This window comes from Rhododendron vialii, chromosome 6a, assembly GCF_030253575.1.
Source record: "Rhododendron vialii isolate Sample 1 chromosome 6a, ASM3025357v1".
Lineage (NCBI taxonomy): Eukaryota > Viridiplantae > Streptophyta > Magnoliopsida > Ericales > Ericaceae > Rhododendron > Rhododendron vialii.
The window spans coordinates 31852754-31878062 of NC_080562.1; the positions used below are offsets into that span (position 1 = coordinate 31852754).

Consider the following 25309-nt stretch of genomic DNA (forward strand, 5'->3'; position numbering starts at 1 on the left):
CCCCTAAAAAAAAATGCTCCACCTTAAACTCCAGTTAAATAAGGAGTAGAGTAGTAGTCCTGACAGTGTGGAAGCAAAACTAAAAAGGCTTGCCCCACGTTAGCAGAAGCAGAAATATCTAATCTAAACAGGTCTGAAAAAACAGCTCTCATCCATAAACTAAACCAAACCGAGATTCACACATAACTACATTTTTATATCCCGAAGTACCCAAAAAAAAAAAAGGCATTTTGCATCTGCATCTACGTTTCATACACTTTTGGTCTCTGCCTCTGAAGAGGAGCTCTCCAACAATTCAGGCAAACGAAAACATGACTGTCTTCTCGTTCATCAACAGAGTGATCCATGGCAACTCCACCTGCTCTAAACTCCTGGTTCTCTTCTCTGCCAGGTTCTGAATCTCCTGATCCCTTTTTGTTTTCTTTTCATTTCTTGTTAATCCGATCCACATTTTCATGATATTCCAATGTGAATTGAGTAGTTGGGTTGTTTTCTTTTCGTTATTGGAACACCTATCTTTGGTTTGTAGACCCACTTTTGTTTGTTTCTTTTCTGGCTTTTGAAGTTTCACCCTGTCATGAATAGTGATGGTATCTTTTTTCCTGTTTGTTCAAATTTATTAGATCTACCCTTTCTTTTTGCTTAATCTTTTCGTTATTGAATACCCGTGTTTTGTTCTACGCTCAACTTTTGTTTGATTCTTTTTCTCCGTTTTGATGTTTCAACACGTAATGCCTAGTGATGTGATGGGATTTATTTTTTCAGTTGGGTCAAAAGGGATTAATCAGATCTACTTTTTCGTAAGAATCTTTTTCTGTACTTGGAAGACCACGATGGGAGGTTTGATGGTTTAGAGTTTTGATCTTCATCTAATTAGCAGGAAACAGAAATATTGTGTGAGTTAAATAATGTTTTGTTTTATAAAAACAGAAGTAATTTTTTCCCTCTTGAATTTGCGAAGTGGATATTGTTTTTTTTTCTTAAAATGGATAATTAGTCATGTGAGCCATCAATGGAAGTTGATCCGGCTTCAAATTGGTTTTGTTTATTATTTCTCTTGGGGTACTGTTTGACCACAAATTTTCCTTTTCCTTTTGCATTTTGTAATACATTATAACATGTGATAGATCTGTACCAAAGCCTTGGCATGTCCTTGGTAGAACAACAAACTGTACTTGGATCAATGTGAGGGATTTTCAAGGAAAAAGATATTGATGGGGTCACCAAAGAATAGTAAAATTTATTAAGTCCTTTCCTTTTCGTCTCTTCCTTTATCTTTCCTTTCCCTCCATTAATCCCAAATAAAATACTTTAGCCTAAGGCCACAAGAACCGATTTGGTTGGTCTGCCATTCAACTTGTTTCATTGTTTCTGTGTGTCTGAGTTTCTATCCCTTGGTGCAAGCACCAGTTCCTCTTCAGTCTCCTTTAGATGAAGATTTGTTACTTGGATGTATGTTTCTCTTTGAAGAGGACCACATCGATTTTCTGCTTAAATCAACTGTTTACATAGTGTCCAACTTCGAAGGTAAGTCTCCTGAATGCAGACATGAAAATCGACCACTTGATGCCCCAAAGATCAAGGCAATAGACACGGAAAAAGGAAATCACATTGACAGTGGATGATTTTTATTTAGTTTTTCATTCCTTCGTGGGGACTCATGGAATTGGAGATTTTTGATTATTATATGTTCCTCGTGGTTTCGGATATAAGATAGCTCTATCCACGTTAGTCTCACTTACCTTGAAAGAGCTAGAATCCATGGTCTACCTTATCCCTCGTACCTCTTTACTGAAAATTTTCTTTTTAAAGAGGACTGGGTTGATTTAATAGCTGAAGTCTCATAATATAAAACATTTTTATCCCTAAAAAAATGTGTTGCCCTGCTGGGTCTTGCTGAGGAGATTGGCTTGATTTGATATTCCAGTTGAACTTGACAGGCAAGAATACTAATAGCCAGTTTCTCGGTGAATGGAGAATCTACGATTCAGTTTTAGTCATCTGTTTTTTGCATTTCACTTCTTAGTTCTTATAAATGGTAATCACTGCAGTAGTGGAAGTCTCTTGGCATATTCGGAGTCGCAAGCAGAAACTGATAGACCAAATGTTGAGCTTAGCCAAACAGAATGCAAGAAGAAGAGGGTGGTGGTGCTTGGGACAGGCTGGGCTGGTACCAGTTTTCTAAAAGATCTGGACATCTCAAAATATGATGTTCAGGTAGTTTCCCCTCGTAACTACTTCGCATTCACTCCTTTGCTCCCCAGCGTCACATGCGGAACAGTGGAGGCACGAAGCATTGTGGAGCCCATTCGGAATATGATAAAGAAGGTCAGTTTGACTTTATGCATCAGAAAATTTTCAGAGCATTCTTGGTGGAAATGATTGGATACCATGATTCAGTACAAATATTTTTTGGTGGGTATATATTCTGCATAAGATTACTGAGAAAACAAATCAACTATATAACTCAGCTTCAGTTTTCATGCATATTGTTTGGAGAAAGTTGGGAAAATTATACTCGCACTCTAGTCAACACCCTTTGGTTTCCTGAGCTCACGATGAGTGCTCGCTACAGTTTTCTCTGGGTTAAGTTGACCTTGCTGCATGGAAATTTCAGAATATTTTGTGCACAATTTATCGTACGTTACAGTGCTGATGCATTTCTGTTTCTTACCTGACAGAGAAGCGGAGAAATCAACTTTTGGGAAGCAGAATGTCTCAAAATAGATGCAGCTAACAAAAAAATATTCTGCAAGTCTAATCTGGATGAGAATATGGTGGGAAATAATGAATTCAGTTTAGAGTATGACTACTTGGTCATTGCGATAGGAGCAGAAGTAAATACTTTTAACACACCTGGTGTCTTGGAGTATTGCCATTTTCTGAAGGTATCCTTGGTTCATTGAGGATGGTTTATCCAGAATTTCCATTATATGTACATGTATGATATTAGAGATGGATCCTCTTTATTTTCCCTCCAACTTGTTATATGCCCCTTATTTTGAAATGATAGTAAGACCAAAACTCTCGATGAGAGAATAATGGTGAAATCCTATTAAGCTCTTTTGCAAGTTTGGAGGTTTCCAAAACTAAAAAGATAATACAACATTTCCTGCAGGAGGTAGAGGATGCTCAAAGGATCCGTAGAACTGTGATAGATTGTTTCGAAAAGGCTGTACTCCCGGACCTGAGTGAGGAAGAGCGGCGGACAAATCTCCATTTTATTATTGTCGGTGGCGGTCCAACTGGAGTGGAATTTGCTGCAGAACTGCATGACTTTGTCCGGGAAGACTTGATCAAGTTATATCCTTCGGTTAAAGATCTAGTGAAAATATCAGTGATTCAATCTGGAGATCATATCTTAAACACGTAAGAATTGAAGATTACCAGCTTTAAGTTGGTGTTTTATTTTCTCAAAATGAGCACTATGGTATCCTAATAAATCTTACTAGTACTACTTGTTTTTTGGATCTCAATCTTACTACTACTTTGATCAACGACTTCTTTGGCCCTTCTCTTGAATGCATTGAAAATGAGATAGTCCTATATCATTTATCACGTGCTATATATTTGAACTATTAGGATTATTTAATTTCAAAAAGTAAATTATGAGGTTTCCTTTGCTTTGTACATCTGTAATTATTAAGTACTTTTCCTGGTCCAGCCTCCCTTTGGGATTTTCCGTTGTGTATTAGTATTACTTCAAGTATCTGTTATATATAAGGTGTATATCAAATCCATGATCCAGTCAAGTTTTCTTAAGTCTTATCAATTAGTGTAGCTCATCTAATTTTCTTCACATGATTGTTTCTCTACTCTAAAGTGCAATCTTGCAATAAAAGTTGAGCTCAGAACTGACCAAGCCTTTTCCCGTCTCTGTAGATTTGATGAAAGAATCAGTTCATTTGCTGAACAAAAATTTCGAAGAGATGGCATTGAAGTTTTGACAGGATCTCGCGTTGTAAATGTTTCTGATAAATTTATAAACATGAAGATGAAGTCAAGTGGCGAGGTTTTTTCTGTGCCCCATGGAATGGTGCTTTGGTCAACTGGCGTTGGTCCCCGTCCAGTTGTGAAGAGCTTCATGGAACAAATTGGCCAGGTTGTTATTTTGTCCTTCAAATTTTCTGGATTATAGATGTCTTTATCCACTCATTACCAATCTTTCGGTCTCTAAGATTAGCTTCTCTTGATGCATGGCAATACATCTTCTGAGATTTTGTACGGCTGAGTACATTGACAATTTGTGAATAGGCAAATTTTCTTAGTTATAGTTTGCGGTTTTGTCTGTTTGCAGGGTAACAGACGGGTTCTGGCGACTGATGAGTGGTTACGAGTAAAAGGATGCGAAGAGGTGTATGCACTTGGAGATTGTGCTACTATAGATCAACGTAAAATAATGGTGAGTAAGCTTGTACTTCATTTGTTATTCGATTAGCTAAAATGCCAAATGACGCGCCTGATTATTCACGAGTCTGTGACATAAATCGATCACTACCTTTCTACTAAATCTCACGAACTATGGCGATTCCGCATATAATTGCAGATATGTCTACGAAAAGTTCATGCATACATATATATCATGACCTCCCTCAAGAGTAAGGGTTTAATATGCTGTCAGAAGACCATATCAAACTAAGTAGAACCATGATAACATGTCGAGAGCACAGTTTATGGTGTCATACTGTGCCCTGTTTTATATAAGACTAGTGCTTACCCGTGCCTACGGCACTACGCACGCCGGTTGGAATTGCCCGTGCCTACGGCACTTGCTAGCTAGTGGCTCAAACACTATCGATTCATTAGTGTGTAGTATGTGATCCTCTTTTTAGTGGCACGAAAGAGAATTACCCGTACTTACGGCACTCCCCCAACTATACATTTAAGCTAGCTACAATGAACTATCAACTTGCTTACAGAATTCACTCTTAGGCCTTTTCTTTTGCTGATTGGAAATGGTAAGAGAATAGAAAAACTAAATAAGATAAATCAAATTATTTTCTAAAATAAGGAGAAACTTATTTCCAGAAATCACAAACCAAACAGACCAAGGCTAGACCATCACGTATGTTCAATCGTAAAAGTGGCCTTTTTACAAACAGGTGGTGAGTACTCATTTATCTGTAATTCCTTCAAATTCCAAGCAAACAGTAAGAAAGAAAGAAAAAATCTCCAATCAATTGAAAACTCGAGAACAACCTCAAGTGAACTCATTTAACGAAGAGGAGAGAGAAACCGATTTCTTACTTGAGAACCCGATACAAAATCAATGGGCTGAATGGAGTCCAAGAAATCAAGCCTCCCGATTTCCTCTGAGAGCAACGGAAGTGGTGACGGTGGCGAAATCGATGTGAACGTCATTTAACTGAAAAAAAAGACAGAAAATAAGGAGCAATTCAAACCTCACAAAAACCATAGAAACCGATTTCTTACTTGAGAATCCGACACAAAATCAATGGGCTGAATGGAGTCCAAGAAATCAAGCCTCCCGGTTTCCTCTGAGAGCAATGGAAGTGGTGACAGTGGCGAAATCGATGTGAACGTCCTTTAAATGAAAAAAAAGACAGAAAATAAGGAGCAATTCAAACCTCACAAAAACCACAGCTAGGGGCTTCGAAACCTCAACAACGAAGACTCCCAGTTTCATCTAGAGAACGATTTGAAAGAGTACGGTGGTGTCGCTAGAGACCAATACGTAGTCGTGGCACATTAGGGAGAGTCCGGGTTGCTTCGGGGGGGGGGGGGGGGGGTGTGGAGTGTGTTCAAGGGAGGAGAATACGCGTGGGGATGGGTGAGGTTCAAATTTTGGATGAAGTTTTTTTGATAATTTTATCTTAAATAGTCATAATGGAATTTTGGCTCGAAGGGCTTTCAATAGGCTGCCTAAGAGAGTCATGAAATTAAATAAAGAGTCTTAGGATACTTATTGAAAGGACTTAGAGACAAAAATTTATTATGACCAAGTAGGATAAAATGATCATAAAAACAAAATCTTCGCACCGGTTCAACCAGATTGAAAAATGGAGCACTTAAATTTTTAATCACATTTTTAATATATTATATATTAAAAATATATAGTTAAAATATTAAGTGTTCTAATTTTCAAAATCCGATTGAACCAGTGCGAAAATCTTATTTTTCTGATAATTTTTATCTTAAATAGTCATAATTGAATTTTGGCTCGAAGAGATTTCAATGGGCACCCTAAGAGAGTCATGAAACTAAATAAAAAGTCTTAGGATGCTCGTTGAAAGGACTTAGAAACAAAATTTTATTATGACCAAGTAGGATAATAAAATCTTCGCACTGGATTCAACCGGATTAAAAAATAAAGCACTTAATTTTTTAATAACATTTTTCATTTGTGAACGTGTGTACCAGCATGTGTGAACGTGTGTGCATGTGCATAATAGGTGCCACATGGGTGCCACATAGGACAAAGGTGCCACATAGGACAAACACCCTTCTGTTTTATTAGATAGATGAATGGTTCAGAAACATAGGTTATTCTACACGAATGTCTTTTGCAAGGATGTGGAGGTGATATTTCAGACAATATGAATGAACCACATATGGCTCGTACATTCAGAAGTCTCTTCTGGTTATTCTGGTTCATTGTCCTTGAAATGAGATTACGCTTAATCGAGCGCGTCATCCTCGATCATTGTACTTCATATTCTTACAATGCTGCATTTATTTGATATCTCTACCATTTTAGGTAGATATGTTGAACATATTTAAGGCTGCGGACAAGGACATTTCTGGCACCCTGACCATGGAAGAGTTTGAAGACGTGATTGATGACATCCTTGAAAGGTACCCCCAAGTAGACCTCTATTTAAAGAGAAACCACCTACCTGATATCAGAAGTCTCTTGCAAGCTACAATGGGAAATGAAAGAGAAGAAGTTAATTACGAAGAGTTCAAGTCAGCACTTTGTCTTGTTGACTCTCAGACAAAGAGTCTTCCGGCAACTGCTCAGGTCTTTAGCTGTTGATTTCTTTGCTAATAACTTCTTATGCTAGTGTTTGGTGCGCTAGAATGATTTGGGCACGAATGGAATGCTTGCCAGATGGAATGGCCATTCAGCTAATCGGTGAATGACGATTCCATCTTGGCATACACTCAGTTGATTTTTAGCAAGTCAAACATCGAAACAAGTGTTGCAAGAAATGATAATTCCATTCCAGCTTCATTCCAGTCAACCTCTCAAACACTGCCGTAGTGTTTTGTCGCTTTCTGTGGCCAAGGAGAATGTGGAAACCTCTTGATCCTGCTGGATTTTGGCATCTTAGGTTGCTGCTCAACAAGGTGCATATCTTTCTAGGTGCTTTAACCTTAGGGAGAAGTGTGAAACTAGTCCTGAAGGCCCTCGCCGCTTTACAGGTGTTGGACGGCATCAATTCCGTCCCTTTCGGTAATCATACTATTGGATTATCAATTGCTTTTGGATTATCATTTTGACTGTACTTTTGTTTAAGGGATCATTAACAGATTAATCTGCCAAGAACTTCCTATATAATTTACTCTGGTTAACGTGATTTCTTAGTCGGTTAGTCCTCTGTTCAGATCTTTGGTCATTCGTTGAAAGACCTAAAGCAGTTGGGTTGAATCATCATAAGTATGCTGCAGTCTTATTGTTTACTTTCAATGGGATGCCTTTTTTCCCCTTGACTGTGTAGTACGACTTGATGTAAGCGCTGTCAATCACTGTTAGGCAGAGGCCGGCGAGCCATCTGTTTCGTGTTCTCCAACAGAGGATTAGACGAGTTTGGAAAATGCTTTTAAGCCAACTTTCATATATTTTTTCTTGTCTTTAGTTCTTTTCATTCTCCACTAAAGGTTATGGCGCCAAATTTCATTAAACCGTATATGCATGACAAAATCTTGTTCATATATTTTTCCCTGCCATTTACTTTTATTATTTCATAACTTGTGGCTTGATGGCAACTTTTGCTCACAAGGTACAAGCATCTAGGCCAATTTGCTCCCCTTGGTGGAGAGCAGGCAGCAGCAGAACTGCCTGGAGACTGGGTTTCAATGGGTCATAGCACCCAGTGGCTGTGGTATTCTGTTTATGCAAGGTGATGATCACTTACTGCAGCTTGAATTGCGTGTGCTTTCGTTAGAGCTAGAGCAGAAAATGTTAGTGAATCTAACTCATTTATGCCATTTTGTTTTTTCAACATTCAGCAAACAAGTCAGTTGGCGCACGAGGATCTTAGTGGTATTTGATTGGACGAGGAGATTCATTTTCGGGAGAGATTCAAGCCGTATCTGAGATTCTGAGGTGACAATCAAACTCTAGTTTCTTTTTCCAGAGGCATGCTGTTTTCGCGCATGTGCAGAGAAAATCCAGCTCCCAATCCGATGTATATGCTCTCTATCTCTCTCTCTCTCATTGAGTGTTCAACAAGTAGGTGTCGTGCAATGCACTCAATTATTTTCTACGATTAGTTGTAATGCCCGTACTGCAAAAATGATGCTGTTAATGATGCTCATGAACACAGCGCTGTTTGCTGTCCGGAGTTTTCTGTTGTTAGTTTGAGTTATGTAACTACTCGAACAATATTTACTCGAGTCCCACTAGTGTTGAAATCTACCTATGTATCTCTCATTCTTTCAGAACTAGAGAAGCATGATTTACATGCACAATGATTTTTTGGGTTTTTGCACTCATTTATTTAACCGACTTAGTTTTGGTTCCCTCTTATTTACGGTTGGGGACATCCCTAGTCCCTACATTTAACGGATTTCAGGAGCGTACTCAGCTGCTATTTCGATATTTTTTTCCTTTCGTTTTTTTTCCGGGTACTCATTTTTCAGGAGCAGCTATTGCATGAGATAATTTAGTAATTTTTTTTCTTCCCTTTTTCGTTGAGGATAGCCTATGTTTGAAGTCAGTATGTTGATTTCTAGTTTTCTATTACAAGTGTTCGTAAAAATCGTTTGTGAGCACTCAAGTTTTTCGTTATCTGGAAAATTTGGTTCTTGCTGTTTTCGCTTCCATTTAGGTTGCGTTGTGAAAACGGAAAAATGAAACACAAGTGTCGTGAATAATGATGTAACGAGTTGTGTAAACTCTTTTGTGCAAATTTCAATTTGGTTATGAAAATTGCATTACAAGTAATTGTTTGGAAACAACAAAAGCTACTGTAGTACTAATACTTTGCTGCCTCTGTTGTGACCTCTCTTCTCCGCCCTAGCAGTCTCAACTCCTCATTCGTTGCTGCCATGTTTGTACATGAGACAAGGGTAGAGAGAACACAGAGAGAAGAGAGAGAAATCCACCACCCAAAGGTCGCGGCGGGGAGGGTGAATTTGAGATGTTGAGAAAAAATAAACTTTTCGAGATTTTTAAAAAGGAGGTGTTTGCATCGAGGAGAAGAAAGATGCGCCTTTATGTGCTCCAATAATTTGTGATGGATCCCCAAAATGCTGCTGCGTTTGACAGAAAGAATCCCAACTCCTTCGGAGTTAGGACTTCGTAACCGCAAATTCCAAACTTCGGGACTCGATTTCTACAATTGGTTTCTGGGACTAAAATATCACTCGCCTTATAAACTAGGGACCGAAAAGGTAAATACGTCATTCTTGGATGAGTTATATTTCAAAATGCCTATATTGCTCCTGCATGAAACGGGCAAAATAAATGGTGCCTTGGTTTGGGACCTATTAAACAGAAATTAGAAGTTTCATAGACCAAATATTTACAATTGTTAAGTTAGAGACCAAAATGAAACGTGCCCAGTACATTGGGGACCAAACATCTAAATGAGCCCTCCAAAAAGGGTCCATAAAAGCAACGGCCGAGGTGAAAATCTTGCATAGCGGGGTCAAAATCTGACATAAAATCTTAGGTATTGGAATTTTCATGAATGATTTTTTTTTTAATTTTATTTTACGTAATCTTACGTGTTGGATGTGTGATGAATTTAATCTAAACAAGCCCCAAACGACGTTTCATATTTTCAAAAAATTAGTTGATAGAATCATGCCTTCGTTCGTTTTGGAATGTCAAAAATTTTTGGACACGGTCTCCAATAAATTTTCTCTATTTATGCCTTTTTATTAATTGTGTGCCATAGCAATATATCATTTAATAACTGATCTCCATTCAATTGGGTCATGAGTTTAGAATGAAATGCTTGGGTACTTCATAAGATATGTACAATCGTTGAATCAATTTTTAGAATATTGAGATTTATAAATCAAGTTTTAAAATTTATATAGACTAGTCATGATCTCTTTTACAAGGAAACAACTTTTTATATCGCTATGTATAGCGTGTGACGTGTGTTGTGAACAATTTGAAATATTGATTGCTATATTTATTAGATCAATAACTACTTTAGAAAATGGGAATTCGACACTTTAATATTCCCAAACAAGTTTTATGTTTTTGTACAATTTTTTAAGGTGTGTGAAATAATGAAAATGAACAAACAAATGCAGACGGAGGTTACCAAACATGTTTTTTGTGTTTTGCCCTCTCTCAGGTCATTCGTGAGATTTGCTCCGGCAGGATCTTGACGGTCATCATTGGAATCGTGTGGGTCTGCAGCGTCTATGGCCGTCGTGCCAGCGTCGGTTGTTTTCTTTTATTCTCGGCCATGATGGGTTTTTCTGGTGGTGGTAGGTTTTCTGCAGGTGGTGGCCGGTGGTGAGATGGTAGCGGCAAGGGTTGTTAGGGTTAGAGTAGCGGCAAAGGTTGTTTGGGAAAATGACGGTCAAGGACGTGTTTTGATAATTAATTTATGTTAAGAACATTTTTAGCATTAACAAATATTCTTAGCATGTCTTTGACGGGTATTAATTATCAAAATACGTTCTGGGCCATCATTTTCCCTTTTAGGTTTCACGGAAAATTCTAAAATCAGCCGTATGGGCTGACAATAGTGAGTGTGTGAATGTTAGGGGTGGCAAACGGGCGGGTTTGGGTCAAATTGGGTAAGTTGTTAGTAGGTTGGGTCTTTAATGGGTCATTGACCCATTTAGACCCATTAACTATAAGTCTAATTATTCATACCCAACCCGACCCATTTATTTTAAAGCAAACCCGACCCGCCCATTAACCCAATTACATATATACTAAAAATTATGATCGAAAAATTAGAAAAGTAAAAAAAAATTATGATCGAAACTCATAAATTTTTTCAAAAAGACGAGAATAAGTAATTTTTTTTGTCTTATTGATTTTTTTTTGTCTTTATTCAAAAAATTATAAGTTTCGATCAAATTTTTTTACTTTTTTGATTCCTCTCATCAAAACAAATTAATAAGTCACAAAAATACGACACAAAACAAAAAAAATGCAAAAAAAATTTGAATAAGGACAAAAAAATAAGTCAATTTTTTAATCCAAACCTTTTGCGGGAGTACCATGAGAGAAATTTATTCATGGCGAAACACAATTTCACGGGTCCATTCGCACAATTAATGGATGAGATGTGTTTTTAATTATTACCGGTTACAATTGATTTTTAATTCGAACCATTCAAAATATTTTTGGACGCGTGTGATTTAACACAAAATAATTGAATAAAAGAGAGAGAAAGCCATTCTCCAATCTAATAAAAGAGAGAGAAAGCCATGCTCCTGGAGATTGGGGGGGAGGAGGAGGAGGAGAGAGAGGGAGAGAGAGAGAGCTCCTGGAGATTTGGGTTGGGATGGGGGGAGAGAGAGAGAGAGAGCGCTCCAGGAGATTTGGGGGGGGGGGGGGGGGGGGGGGTGGGTGCGGGGGGGAGGCGGGGAGAGAGAGAGAGAGAGAGAGAGAGAGAGAGGGAGGGAGGGGGGGGCCGTACTCCTCCACTTCCCAATTGCAAAAGAGACAAATTAAGAGATGAAATTTGGTGGGTTACTTTCATTGCCCATTGGGTCATTTAAGTTGACCCAATTGATGTCCAATTATGACCCAATTAATAATGGGTTAGCTGGGTTTGAACTCATTCTTACTCAACTAATAAATGGGTTGGGTTGGGTCTATTTTCTAGTTGATGGGTCTGAATTTGTTAATGGGTCTGGGTTCAATTTGCCACCCATAAACTGAATGTGTATTAAAGGGTATACAAAATACACAAAAATACGTGTTTTCCTTATCTTATAATGTGCTTATCGTCAGCTCACAATAGCAAGACCGTTGTTTTTATTAAAAGAGAATAAATTCTATCCATTACCAGTATAAAATCTCACTTTTCCACCACTGTCCTTTCTTGGCTCCACCGAACGTCTATTGTTATAATCTGAACCGTTTATATTTTAAGACCCATAGTCTAGTATTATCATGCAAAAAATCAGCTTGATCGGAAGTTGATAGATATATCAAAATTTGAATTTTGGTTTATAAAATGGACGATTTGATTTTGTCATCAATAATAATAACGATAAACTGTCCATTTTGCGAAGTAAAATTCAATTTTTGATACTCCTATCGATATTCGATCAAATTCATTTTTTGCGTTGAATATTATTATGTGGGGTCTACAAGATGAACGGTTCAGATTAACAATTAACACACAGTACGAGGATCGAAAAAGGCGGCGGTGGAAAAGTGAAAGAATTTATTTTCTTATCAAAATATCTTCTTTTGCCGACTAATTTTTTTTTAAACATGATTCTACTTTCTGGTTTTTACAAAAATAAAAAAATAGAAAATAAAAATGTTACCTAACGCCGCAAAATAAGAGTCAGGTATTTTATTTTGCGTTTTCCCTTATTTAGTGTTAATTCGAAAAGTTAATGGGCAAAAGATTGTACAATTATCATTTTTTCATTTTGAAAAGTTAATGAGTAAAAGTTAATACGTAAAAGCAAATGATAATTTTGAAAAGTGTAGGTAAAATTTAATATGAAATGTGTAATAATGATAACATAATATCTATTTAATAAATTGGGATTACGAAGCTGAATAAAAAAAAAAAAAGGCTGAATGGTCTAGAGTTGGTTTAACAAAAATAAAATAAGATTCATGCAATATCACGCTCAGCCACACACAGCCTTACGAAGGGAAGATTCTATAGTATTTAAAGGTTTACAAAAACAGAGAACACTAAAGATAGGTATACTGTCTTTTTACACTACATAGTTACATTGTATCAATTTCGGATCTTAGAAAAATTTATAAAAATACAAATAAATTTAAAATATTATTTTATGGGGTCCTGTAAAAAATTAGCTCCAACAAATATCGGTAAATATCATTTCTAGATTTGTAGTAGCGAAACTGCTGCATAATTGAGCAATTTCATCTCCATGAATCAAATAGTAATACTTATCGATATCCATTGGAGCTGAGTTTTTAAAGGACATCATAAAATAATATTTTAAAATTTATGAATATTTTTTTAAATTTTTATAAGACCCAAAATAGACTCTATATAAAATATAGTGTAACGTGTAGTGTAATTATTATGCATTATACGTAGCATCAGAAAGCACGCGGCCGGAATTGTCGGACTCATTCGCAGCGGGTCCCACGGAATCCTTACAGTAACCACACGAGTAACCGTCCGATCAACGCTCTTCCAACCCGGCACCGAAATCAACGGCTGCCGAGAAATCAGCTCGCTCTGTGTGGTCGGAAAAATCAACGAAAAGAAGCCAACTAGCACTCCTCCACGAAAAGAGGAGATCACCTCCTCCCCAAAAAGACACGTGCCCACTTTCCAAGTTTAACAAGTCAATTCAAATAAACAAAAATAAAATAAAATAAAATAAAATAACAGCTCACAAAATGCCTTACATTACTTGACAGTTACTCCACTGCCCCCGCGCCTCATATAAAATCGCAAACCACATTTGTTTCTCTCTCTCTCTCTCTCTCTCTCTCTAAAAAACAGAGTTTCCATTTTGGAGTCTATCTCTCTCTGCCTCTCTTCTGCGTGAACGAAAGAGAGAAAAACTAGGGTTTGTGGCCGGCAATGAGTTGGTACGCGTTTTACCAGAGGGCCTCGAGAGCCTCTCACGACTACCCTTCCATTACGAAACTCGCCGTTCTCTTCACCGTCAGGTTTTTTTGAATCTCATGACTCCGTTTTGTAGATCTCCGCTCTGTATGCCCTGTTTTTACTTATTGGTTATTGGTATTTTCGTGAGATGTTTTTGTTGGTTTAAATGGATCTGTTGTGATGTAGTAGCACAGATTTTCAGGCTTAGCTTTGTCCGAGAAATTTTAGGCCAAATGTCATTAAAAATGGAATATGTCCGAGACTCCGAGTTGATTTCTTATGCACTGCATTTTTATTTCAATATTCTTTTTTGCTTGGGTTCTGTTGAGTTTCTTCTCCTTATACGCTGTATGTGTTTTTTTTTTGGATTGAATATATAGAATAAAAAAAAAGTCCCTGTAATTTTTTTTGTTTGTTGAAGAACTCTGTTTCCTTTTATTTAACAATCTGACAATTGAATGAGGCGAATGAATAAAAAACAAATGATTACATTGCTATTCATATTTTCTGTAGAAGTGATCTATCCGAGAACAAACTTAGCAAAAAATAAAATAAAGAAGAAGATAGATATGAGGACTTGACTCAGTGTGTTCCACTCAATTAGTCAATGATAATCTAGCGCAACCATAGATTACAGAGGACTGTCAGTGACTCAGTGGTATTTTTTATCCGATTGGCCATGATTTAAGTGTGAAAATTTAGTTGAAGGGAGAACTGAGATTCAACTTGTGTAGATCAATTTGCACCGCCTCGATGCAGAGTCGGTGCTTTTGCCTTGATAACTTACCAAAGCTGTACATATAAATGCGATGGTTAATGTGAGCTGCATGCGTGGTTATGTGTCCAACATTTATGATGACTTGTTGGTTTGAAATGTGTCCATAATGAATCCAAGTAACCCTACGGTTTTTCGGCCACTTGGACATTTCGTGGAATTAATTGAGCTTATTCTGTTTCATTTACATATCCTACGACAAGATATCCATCTCCAAGTTATAGTTGATTGCGTGTAATTTTTTGATAAATATGCTTAAGTTTTGATTTAAATGCGTCTTGCCATCCTGGGGTGGATCCAACATGCCTTCATTTACTCTACTTCACTTCAATGCTTATTGGCTTACTGTCAAATATGTCGTGAACACCAGGATAGATGGCTTGAAGATTTTTTTTTTTTTTGTGAAAATACTGAGTTCTGTTTTATCTTTACATATTTGACACCCAGCTGAATTAGATCTCACAAGCGGTTACGCAATTTGTTTACGAAGAAGATGTTAAAGGTAGATTGTGCAAGTTGATGTTCATTGGGGAAGAAATTGTTACTCGTTTTTTTGTGATTGTCTCCATCTTTTTAAATTTTCTCATTGACTGGTTAAGGGGTTAGTGTGAGAATTTTCAATATGTTTATACTCAATGCAGTGTTACAGCTAATAACCACTGCCCATAACCTACTGGAGACAATGAATCCATTTGAATCATTTGTTACTTATTTCACTCTTATCAGTTGTATGAGTCATGCAAGTTCATTATTTATGACATGTTTACTAGTGGATGTTATTCCTGGTATACCAGTCATTGTAAGTGCTTTACTTTAATGTTTGGTTCTAGATTTGGAGTTGAGGAACCTCTTTTCTTTTGATTCTGTCATTAAATTCTAGGCTGGCTTTCTCTGCCTCACTACACTGTCATGTTTCTTGTACTCTTGATAACATCTATTTCATAGTTGTATGTTCAACATGTCATCTACTTTATTCCGGCTTGTGCAGTGGTGGAGGTCTTCTGGCTTTTTCTGATGCCAGACCATTCCATGGTGCTTATGCTGATGCCATTCCAGTGGATCACAAGAAAAAGAGAGTGGTTGTACTTGGGACTGGCTGGGCTGGCACAAGTTTTTTGAAAAATCTGAAAGATCCTTCATATGAAGTTCAGGTGGTGTCACCTCGTAACTATTTTGCATTTACTCCTCTGCTACCTAGTGTTACATGTGGTACAGTGGAAGCAAGAAGCATTGTTGAACCAGTTCGCAACATTGTTAAGAAGGTACACATGCATTGTTGAACTATTAATGTCTGTATCAGCTGAATTTATCCTCGGTACCAGTAGCACAATTCATGTCAATGTGCTCCATTTTGGGCAATTTGTATTTAACTTAAGCTCCATCGGTCCATCCCCAATTATCCAATTAAGGCTGCGGCGAAGTAATTTTGTCTCCAATAATCCCGAAAACCTATGGAGTGCATTGTTTGATCGGTTCACCTCTTGGCAACAAATGCCTTGAGGCGTGTGAATATAAAAAGGATGTTGTCATTTGATTTCCTTCAAGGCTTTAATTATCCATGCTGCCTGCCCCATTCTCAGAAATGGATGTTGTCATTTGGAAGGGGAACAAAAATATAATGTTGCAAAACATGATGATCCCCGGAAATTAGGTGCAACATTTTACATAGAACACATGGGGTTTCAAGGCATGTCAAGTTACATATAAGGGGAAAAACCTGGAATTTTTCACTTGTTTTTCAGATGTTTCCTTGCTGTCTCATAAAAGACTGGAATCTGCTAATATGTTTGTTTACTTATAAAGTGCACAGTATCCATGATGTTAAACTCTAAAGCAATGAAGGAATCAGTTTCATACTTACATGCATTTTTTGAGCAATTTGATACATTTTTGGGTCATCATTCTCTTTTATTACATAACCATGAATATTTACCTGGTTCTTGTATTTATTTTGGCAGAAAGGTTTAGATGTTAAATTTAGGGAAGCTGAATGTCTCCAAATCGATGCAGTGAACAAAAAAGTCTATTGTCGATCGAATCCAGATAACAATTTGGGTGGGGAACAAAATTTTACAGTCGACTATGACTACCTGGTGATAGCTATGGGAGCCCGTTCAAATACATTCAACACTCCTGGAGTTGAGGAGAATTGCCACTTCTTGAAGGTATGTTGACTGACCTACTGAGTTCAAACTAATCAATCGCTTCCTTTCAATTTAAATGCCTCTTGAACGAAACGACTGCTATGATATTAGGCCATAATATAGAGAACTCCAAGTCTTATCAGTTATTCACATCCTTAACAGTTTCATGTGGTAGTTTGATAAAACATTAAAACCCACTTTGTGGCTAGATCTAAAGAAAAGCTGTCTTCATACAGGAAGTAGAAGATGCTCAGAAAATCCGAAGGACAGTGATTGATTGTTTTGAAAAGGCAACCCTTCCATCCATAAGTGAAGAAGAGAGGAAGAAAATTCTACATTTTGTAATTGTCGGTGGAGGTCCTACTGGGGTGGAGTTTGCGGCTGAGCTTCATGACTTCGTCACTGAAGATTTGGCCAAGTTATATCCTACAGCCAAAGATGATGTCAAAATAACACTTCTTGAGGCTGCAGATCACATACTCAACATGTAATTCCTAGACTCTTTGGTTTTCCGAGACTCTACATATCAAGTAATTCATACAATTTGATGTCATATACTCATAGTATTTTTGTGAAGAAGTTATAAATATTAATTGCCAAAAGGGAAAGTGGCTATCCATGTTTGATACTGCTTTCATAACTAGATTCTATAAGGCAGCTTACCAAGGGTGGTAGTCGTGAACTTGGAATTATGTGCATTGTAAAGGGAAATCTTGACAGGATCAAGAGATAAATGCGGGAACATGTTTAAAAACTGATGGTGAAACAAATGCAACTTTAGTGTAACAAACTGCACCCTAGCTAAAGTTACCCCCTGGCCTGAACCACGCGCCTCAAAAGGTTACCCTCCGGTTGACAAGTAGCCTAGGTGAGTCACTTATATCCAAAATTTGCCTGGGACTTCCATTTGATGTGGGACTCTCTTAGGAGTTAGGAGGGATTTCACAAATTTCCATACTTGAGATCGAAACATCATGGTTGCGCCCCACGGTCCAACAACTTTCACTCACCAAGCAATGTTGGACAAGTACTTGCTTAAGCACGTCAAGCTCGTCTTATAGGGGACCAGCCCAAGCATGACAAGCACCTCAAGCTTGTCCCTTGTAACTTTTCTTCGCGGGACCTGCTACGCACTTAGGTTGGGGGTTCTGGTACTGCCAACCAGCACTCTCCTTGGGCCTGAGCCACGTGGCCTCACAAGGTTAACCTCAGGTTGACAAGGCCTAGGTGTCACTTAGAAATCATATTGGCCTGGGACTCCCATCCATTGTGGGACTCTCTCAGGTGGGATTTCACATTTAGTATGTGTGTCATCGTCATCCAATTATTTGGCTGCCATTGTAAATTTACAAGCATAGTAGAACCGCCTTCTAGAAAATAATACATGAAATTCTATCTGCAGGACTCAGAACTAGCGAGTATGACGTCTTCAATGATCCCAAAACTTTAGAAAAACGAATACTACAAAGTGTGGGTGATTGATTCACGATATTTGAGTGATGACTAGTATTGTCATCATTTTTCTTTTGGTTTGTATCTTTCTTTGTTCCGCATAAAGGGCAATTATTTGGAAGGGTAATTTTGTCTAAAGATTTCACTTGTTTTCACCTTGCAGGTTTGACAAAAGAATTACTGCCTTTGCTGAAGAGAAGTTCCAAAGAGATGGCATTGATTTGAAAACAGGGTCAATGGTTGTTAAAGTAACTGATAGTGAAATCTCTACTAAAGAAAGAGCAACTGGTGAGAACCAGTCGATACCATATGGAATGGTCGTCTGGTCAACTGGTATTGGAACTCGCCCAGTCGTTATGGATTTTATGAAGCAAATTGGTCAGGTTGGTTCTCTGAACCTGTCTTTCTCGGATCATTTACGAGTACCCATTTTCTAAGCTGTCCTTAATGTGAGGAATCTATTCCTTTATGCTCAGGGTAACAGGCGTGCTTTAGCAACTGATGAGTGGCTCAGGGTGGAAGGATGTGATAACATATATGCGCTAGGTGATTGTGCTACAATTAACCAACGCAGAGTCATGGTATGTATCATCTGCCTTATTTTTAAACCGCTTGCATGAGGTCTGCAAATTAGATATCATTGCATATTGCAAGTTCGTACATGATGGTCCTTACTCACCAGTCACCACATGTATGTTGCAGTGTCCCTTGCAATTGATGCAGCTCTTTTACCAAACGTTGTTCTGAATCTTGTGATATTCATATTGCCTTTGTATTTTGACAACTGAAGCTAATCTTCATAAGTTCGTTGACATCCTGTGTCACATTGATACAGATATTTCATGTTCACTCCATTCCTAAATGATCATTCTTTTCCAATGGAACGATAGAGTTAATAGAGGACTTTTGTTACGCTGTGTGAACAAATTCTGAGATAGTTCTAACATGCCCATTGCTTCCAGAACTAAAGTGCGCTTATGAAGCTAGTTAAGATTGCATTAACGCCCTCGGACGAAATCTCAGTATCTTTTGTTTGCAAAGTGGGGGTTGCTCGCCTTCTTCTTGTCAGATATTCTTTTTTCTAACATGTTTACTATTCCCTGAAGCATATATGAGTCTATGATAGCCACAGAATGCAATAGTATTCTTGCATCTATGGTTCCAACCTCTGTGAAGTTTGTAAACAAGGAAGTGTTTTGCCAGAGTTAACACTACAATGTCCTGAATCCTGGCTTTTTGTTTTCTTCAGGAAGACATTATGGCCATATTTAGTAAGGCAGACAAGAATCAATCTGGTACGCTAACTGTGGCAGATTTTAAAGATGTCATTAAAGATATATGTGAAAGGTATCCTCAAGTGGAAATCTATTTGAAGAGGAAGCAGTTGAAGAATTTTGTTAATTTACTGAAGAACTATCAAGGAAATGCCCAAAAGGAAATCATTGATATCGAACTGTTCAAAGAAGCTCTTTCTGAAGTGGATGCACAAATGAAAAATCTTCCAGCAACTGCACAGGTTATCTAGTGCAGAATCATTTGTACTGATATTGTTCTGCAACTTCATTCTCTCTCTTATGCATCTATTATTGTAGGTTGCTGCTCAACAAGGTGCTTACCTTGCCAACTGTTTTAACCGCATGGAAAGGTGTGAAACGTATCCTGAAGGTCCACTAAGGTTCAGGGGGTCTGGACGCCATAGGTTTCATCCCTTCAGGTACATTTTTTGCGTAGTACGAATGTGACTGCTTGTAGTCCCAATGCCACCTGTCCCAACATAAATGCAGGAATAAAAGAGATGAAAGAAAAAGGTAATTGAGCATCATCTAGCCAAAATATTAAAAAAGGCCGTTCTTGCCAAAAATTTCGGAAACTGAGAAGGAAAATCGTTGGCTCAGTTAGATTGAAGTACTGGACACCAAATGCTTAAGCGGTTTATACATTTGCAGATTGATTTTGATCTAAGAGCAGTATTTGGTTTCCAAAGAATGAGGCTTGGTTGCTTTTCTGAGCAAATTGCTGCGGATATTGAAATTTTAAAAGGAAAAAACTTTTGGGCCTCTTGAACTTAAAGTTTAGTTCCTAAATGTCTACTCTTAGATTTTATGGCGTAGCATTGGTGTAGGAAAACTGAAGAGAAATGTCAAGTTGGATAATGTGCTTTTTGCATGTAAAAACTCTTGGTTCTCTTGAATCCCTTCTTATTCTGATATGCTGGCGACTTGCACAAACCATGAACTGCATATATATTTGCTTATTTATGTTCGTGGCAAGCCAGAAAATCTGTTTGTTCCATGATTGAACTTCTTGTGGTCTGTCTTATGATCTAGGTACAAGCATCTTGGCCAATTTGCTCCGCTGGGTGGAGAACAAACTGCAGCTCAACTTCCTGGGGATTGGGTCTCAATCGGTCATAGCACCCAGTGGCTTTGGTATTCTGTGTATGCAAGGTAAAAAGTCATAATCAAAACACTCCTCAAAATATGTTTACTGTGCCTGAAGTATCGCACTGTGTCTTTAACATGCTTGTACACTCTTTCTGATGATATTGTGACCATGACTGTTTCTCTTGACATCCAGCAAACTGGTCAGCTGGCGCACAAGAATGCTGGTAATATCTGACTGGGGAAGGCGCTTTATTTTTGGAAGGGACTCAAGCCGAATCTGAGACCACAGCCACTGCTTAATACAATAAAATTCATTCGATCACACGAGCTGTTACAGAGCTGTAGTAAAGCAAATTTTGTTCTCATTTCACATTAAAATTTTGACTGCGATTAATACTTAAATTTTTTGTCAAGCTTATATCAGCAGTTACAATTCCATTGGTGTGACATTCCTGGATTATGTATTTCATTAATATTTCTTACACACTTCATTCTGCTTTCAACTTCTCCCTTGGTCGGATATTGAACTCGGTTGTTGCAGCCTGTGAGTATTAGATCAATATAGTTTTACTGCCACTATACGTATTTGCTATGTGTGACTGAGACTATTCCTTTCACAAGCTCTGTGTTTTTTGGGGGTAAATTCACAAGCTGTGTCAAATCCAAACAAATTGAGTCGCAGAAATCTATCCTCTTAACTATAAAAATCGAAGTTTTTTCCTGTAACAGATAGCATTCTGCAATTCTGCAGTGGACTTGTATTCACCTAATCAAGGTATTTTACAATATTCTCCAATGAAATATTAAGGTATTTTACAATTTTCTCCAATATGAAATATGAAATACCCCACGGTTCTGCATGGAACATTTTTACAATCAGCAATTCTGCAATGGACTTTGTATTCACACAATATGAAAAAGCTATATGCTTGTGTGAGATGGAATTCGTCATCGTTGGAACTCTTATACTGAAACAACATATAAGGTATTGAACAATTTTCTTCAAGTCAGATAAAAGTTTATTTTCTTCAATATGAAAAAGCTATATGCTTGTGTGAGATGGAATTAGTCATCGTTGGAACTTCTCCCCATTTTTATTCCGTAGACATCTCTCTTATAAAATCCTCATAACTTGATACGAACTTGGAACAAATTTACTTTTGACATCAGGGTTACCCTTTATTGGCCTTTACCTTTGAAGATTAGATAAAGTAACAGGTGAAAAGGAGTATTTTTTTTCCCAAAAGATGAAAAGTAGTATCAGTGGCATCCTTTGCGACTTCAAAAAAATACCTACTTCTCAGCTAGGTCAAAATGGGACCCTTAAACCAATCATTCAAAAGACTCAAAGCCTTGCCTGAAAAACTGCAATCAATCACATGGCCTCAAAAAAAGTACAGTACTTGTCAAGTTTGAATTTTAATGTTCATGAAAGATGAAAAGAACTCAATGCCACCAAACAAAATTAGAACACAAGACATGGAATTGCTCCTCTGTTGTCATTATATGAATCACATGAGTCAATTTAGAGAAAAAAAACTTCTTGCATTAAGCAATACCGAAGAATACAAAAACCCAATCTCAGAAATCACTAAGAGGTAGCAAAAGTAAGCTCACCTCATTTCCCCCAGCAACAACACCACAACCCAAAATAGAATCATAAGAAAACAGCTTATCATATCCCATTATGGCATATTACAAGAGGGTTAAAAAAAAAAAAAAAACTAGACACTTCATCCATATCACCTAGAGGAAGCAAAAGAATGCTTACCCACCACCGTTAGACCAACCAGGAATGGAGGAAGAAACTCTATTTTTACACTTCCCATTTATCAATTCTCTTCACCATCTTCAGCAAAACTCAAAGCCTGACAAACTGGTTCCTCCGCGATCTCATCGTCGCAGAAGTATGATTTCCTCCCAATCAACTCGGCCACTCTTTTAGCTGGTCCTGAGTCCCTTGGAGTCTCACTGGGACACCTCAAAGTCCTAATCCTTGGGAGAATCTCAGGAATCTTCGCAACCGATAACGGTGTTTCCTCTTCCTCGTTCACCAAATTCCTACAAACCACCACCAACTCACTTGGTATCTCCCACCGCTTCTTCACCCTGCTCTGAGTCCCTTGATTCTGGATTATGTCTGAATCAGACCCCCGTGGTGTCCCAATCGACGAAGCCCTCTTCTTTTCGCACCTCTCACTCTCCTCATTTTCCGGTAATGACCTCTTCCTCATAACTGAACTCCCACTAGACTGACTATACCTGCTAGCCACCACCCTACCCGGTTTCGATACCTTCTTATTAGGAACTGATTTCTCCCCATCTTTGAACAACAGTTTCTTTGGCTGAATTGCAGAAATAACCCCATCCTCTTTCTTCACCGCCTTTTTCGACCCCACCGTTGTAACTGCTTGCCTCAAAGGTTGAGTCTTGGGAATGGTTTTCCTCAACTTGGGACTAATGCTCGAACTCTTCCCCCTCTCTTTTGTCACTTTCAATTCATCAATCTCATTCAACTTCCAAAAACATGACTTTCTCCTATTTGTTATGGACTGACCAGGAGTGATGATGATTTCTTGCTTACCCAATTGCTTCACAATTTCTTGCTTACCCAATTGCTTCACAATTTCTTGCTTACCCAATTGCTTCACAATCTCCGATGGACCCAGACTCGCCCCTCTTCGGATCCCGGCAGCAATTTCAGATGGACCCAAACTGAACCCCCTTCTCTCCACTTTTCTTGTACTACTAAATGACGAAACTTCTTCAATCTTTTTCACTCCATCTGGGTTCTTCACAATCTGTTTCTGCTCCATAAACTTTGCCGAAATTACCCTTCCCCTTTTTTCCAACAACTTCAGCTTCTGCTCAGCTTTTTCAAGCCTCAACGCCTCTAGCCTCGAGGACAACCGAGTAATCTCCACCTGAATCTCCTCAATCTCCGCATCGATCTTCGTTTCATCATGAACTTCTTCTTCCTTTTTATCAACCTTCAAGACAGGGTTCTTCAAAAGGGGCTTTTTCGGGATCCCTTGCGAGTTTCCGAGAACGCCGTTCGAAAGGAGTGGCTTGACCGGTAACGGGGTCTTGACGGAAACCAGGGGCTTTCTTGGCACAGGGCTGTGATTTTCTTTACTCGAGACGGAATCGAGAGACTCGGACCGGTTAACGAAGATGGGTTTCAATGGGGAAAAAGAAGATCTTCTTGTAATCGAAGTGTCTTCTGACTCGCCGTTGTCGAAGGCGGCGTTGTTCCATATCTGGAGATCTGAAGCGTTCATGGCTTCTGGGTATTGGAGAACACTCATTTTCTTGAAACGGGTGTGAAGAATTCGTAGATGGGGAGAAAGAGGTTGGAATCTTGGAGCGTTCTTGAGAGAGAGAGAGAGAGAGAGAGAGAATCTCAGGGAAAGGGGTTCAATAGGGGAATTTCTATGATTTGAGTTTTGTGACCGTTGAGAAAAAAGTAGACGTTGAGTATCCGCTCTCCGTCCTTGGCCGTTGGATGCTAAACGGCTCTTACCGACGCTCCGATTTGATGTAAAGACTTAATAGGACAAGAAATGAAGCGGCTTAATTACGGCTCAATTTCACTTATAGACCCTGTACAATTCTGATATTGTTTAGTACTTCTTAGTTTTTAATTGCTCATATTTGGTCACTTAACTATTAGATTTCAACTAATTATGGACAAAATCGTCCCATGTTTTGTGCACATGATTTCGGCAGGTCAAAATTTAGGCCGATCTGACGTGTTACCACCTAACTCGGTATAAGAACTAGGTCTGTCAATGGATCGGATCGGATCCGGATCCAAATCCGATAATGTCAATCCGAAATCCGATAATCCGAATCCGTATTCAAATACGGATTCAGATTAAATCCGTTATCAATCCGAATCCGAACTTTATTTTTTTAAAAAAAAAAATGTTTAAGAAGTTGTATTTTTATTTTTACTTTTTATTTTAATTTTTTTAAAATTTTTTTTCGGAAAATTTTTTTTTTTTGAAATTTTTTTTTTTTTTTTTTGCTAAAAATTTTGAAGTAAAAAAAGTTTTCGGATCGGATTCAGATTTTCGGATCGGATCCGAAGTTTTCGGATTCGAATCAGGATTATCATTATCGGATTTGGATCTTATCAGATCCGGATCTGTTGGATCCGGATCGGATCCGGCCCATTGACAGCCCTAATAAGAACCTCTCATGGTTTCAAATTGGTCCTTTGGGAAGCATCATAGCCAATATTTTGCACATTTAATTATTTAGAGTCACCTTTTGAGAAGAAGATTAATGTCATTGTCATCATCAAAAAGATCCGAGAATCAAATTATATAGAGACACATGACAATAAAACACAACTCTGTAAACAACCCCAAAAAATAACAGAAGCATACTCAACAATGACAGATGCGACGGCCTATAGACCTTCACTCTTCAAATTTTGGAAGTGACTCTCACATAGGATGTAATATTAGACCAGGCAAGTAAGGTTTGAGTAATTTATTAAAGAAATTGGAACAACTACCATCAATTGATTTTCGTATCAATCAAGAGTTTTGGGGGATGAATTGTAATCAAATGTGCAAATTAGACAATAACAGCTAGCTT

General features: G+C 38.0%; 3 protein-coding genes across 4 annotated transcripts; 2 read left to right on the top strand and 1 right to left on the bottom strand.

The window, feature by feature from the left end:
- The first annotated feature begins 64 nt into the window (after positions 1 to 64).
- On the top strand, positions 65 to 8706 carry LOC131330560 (external alternative NAD(P)H-ubiquinone oxidoreductase B1, mitochondrial). Of its 2 annotated transcripts, XM_058364183.1 has the most exons (10): positions 65 to 391; positions 2052 to 2328; positions 2682 to 2888; positions 3119 to 3369; positions 3883 to 4102; positions 4298 to 4402; positions 6719 to 6982; positions 7296 to 7417; positions 7965 to 8084; positions 8194 to 8706. In XM_058364183.1, the coding sequence occupies exons 1-10, from the start codon at positions 312 to 314 to the stop codon at positions 8279 to 8281; spliced, it is 1734 nt and encodes a 577-aa protein (XP_058220166.1). In that variant the 5' UTR covers positions 65 to 311; the 3' UTR covers positions 8282 to 8706. The 2 variants fall into 2 exon arrangements, with proteins under 2 accessions (XP_058220166.1, XP_058220167.1); XM_058364184.1 differs by lacking the exon at positions 65 to 391 and having other exon boundaries at positions 2284 to 2415.
- A 5096-nt stretch (positions 8707 to 13802) lies between these two features.
- Positions 13803 to 21204, top strand: LOC131330561 (external alternative NAD(P)H-ubiquinone oxidoreductase B3, mitochondrial-like). Its single transcript, XM_058364185.1, has 10 exons — positions 13803 to 14008; positions 15710 to 15983; positions 16680 to 16886; positions 17102 to 17352; positions 18481 to 18700; positions 18794 to 18898; positions 19567 to 19833; positions 19910 to 20031; positions 20645 to 20764; positions 20895 to 21204. The coding sequence occupies exons 1-10, from the start codon at positions 13920 to 13922 to the stop codon at positions 20980 to 20982; spliced, it is 1743 nt and encodes a 580-aa protein (XP_058220168.1). The 5' UTR covers positions 13803 to 13919; the 3' UTR covers positions 20983 to 21204.
- A 1021-nt stretch (positions 21205 to 22225) lies between these two features.
- On the bottom strand, positions 22226 to 24201 carry LOC131330562 (uncharacterized). Its single transcript, XM_058364186.1, has one exon. It carries the CDS (start codon positions 24007 to 24009, stop codon positions 22534 to 22536), a length of 1476 nt encoding a protein of 491 aa, XP_058220169.1. The 5' UTR covers positions 24010 to 24201; the 3' UTR covers positions 22226 to 22533.
- Between the last annotated feature and the right edge of the window lie 1108 nt (positions 24202 to 25309).

Excerpts from the sequence above, each read along its gene's own strand:
- LOC131330560 (XM_058364183.1), top strand. The coding sequence starts at position 312 with ATGACTGTCTTCTCGTTCATCAACAGAGTGATCCATGGCAACTCCACC. Across the intron at positions 6,983-7,295 it reads GTCTTCCGGCAACTGCTCAG|GTTGCTGCTCAACAAGGTGC; the intron begins GTCTTTAGCTGT and ends TTGGCATCTTAG. Across the intron at positions 8,085-8,193 it reads TGGTATTCTGTTTATGCAAG|CAAACAAGTCAGTTGGCGCA; the intron begins GTGATGATCACT and ends TTCAACATTCAG.
- LOC131330561 (XM_058364185.1), top strand. The coding sequence starts at position 13,920 with ATGAGTTGGTACGCGTTTTACCAGAGGGCCTCGAGAGCCTCTCACGAC. Across the intron at positions 15,984-16,679 it reads TTCGCAACATTGTTAAGAAG|AAAGGTTTAGATGTTAAATT; the intron begins GTACACATGCAT and ends TTATTTTGGCAG. Across the intron at positions 20,765-20,894 it reads TGGTATTCTGTGTATGCAAG|CAAACTGGTCAGCTGGCGCA; the intron begins GTAAAAAGTCAT and ends CTTGACATCCAG.
- LOC131330562 (XM_058364186.1), bottom strand. The coding sequence starts at position 24,009 with ATGAGTGTTCTCCAATACCCAGAAGCCATGAACGCTTCAGATCTCCAG.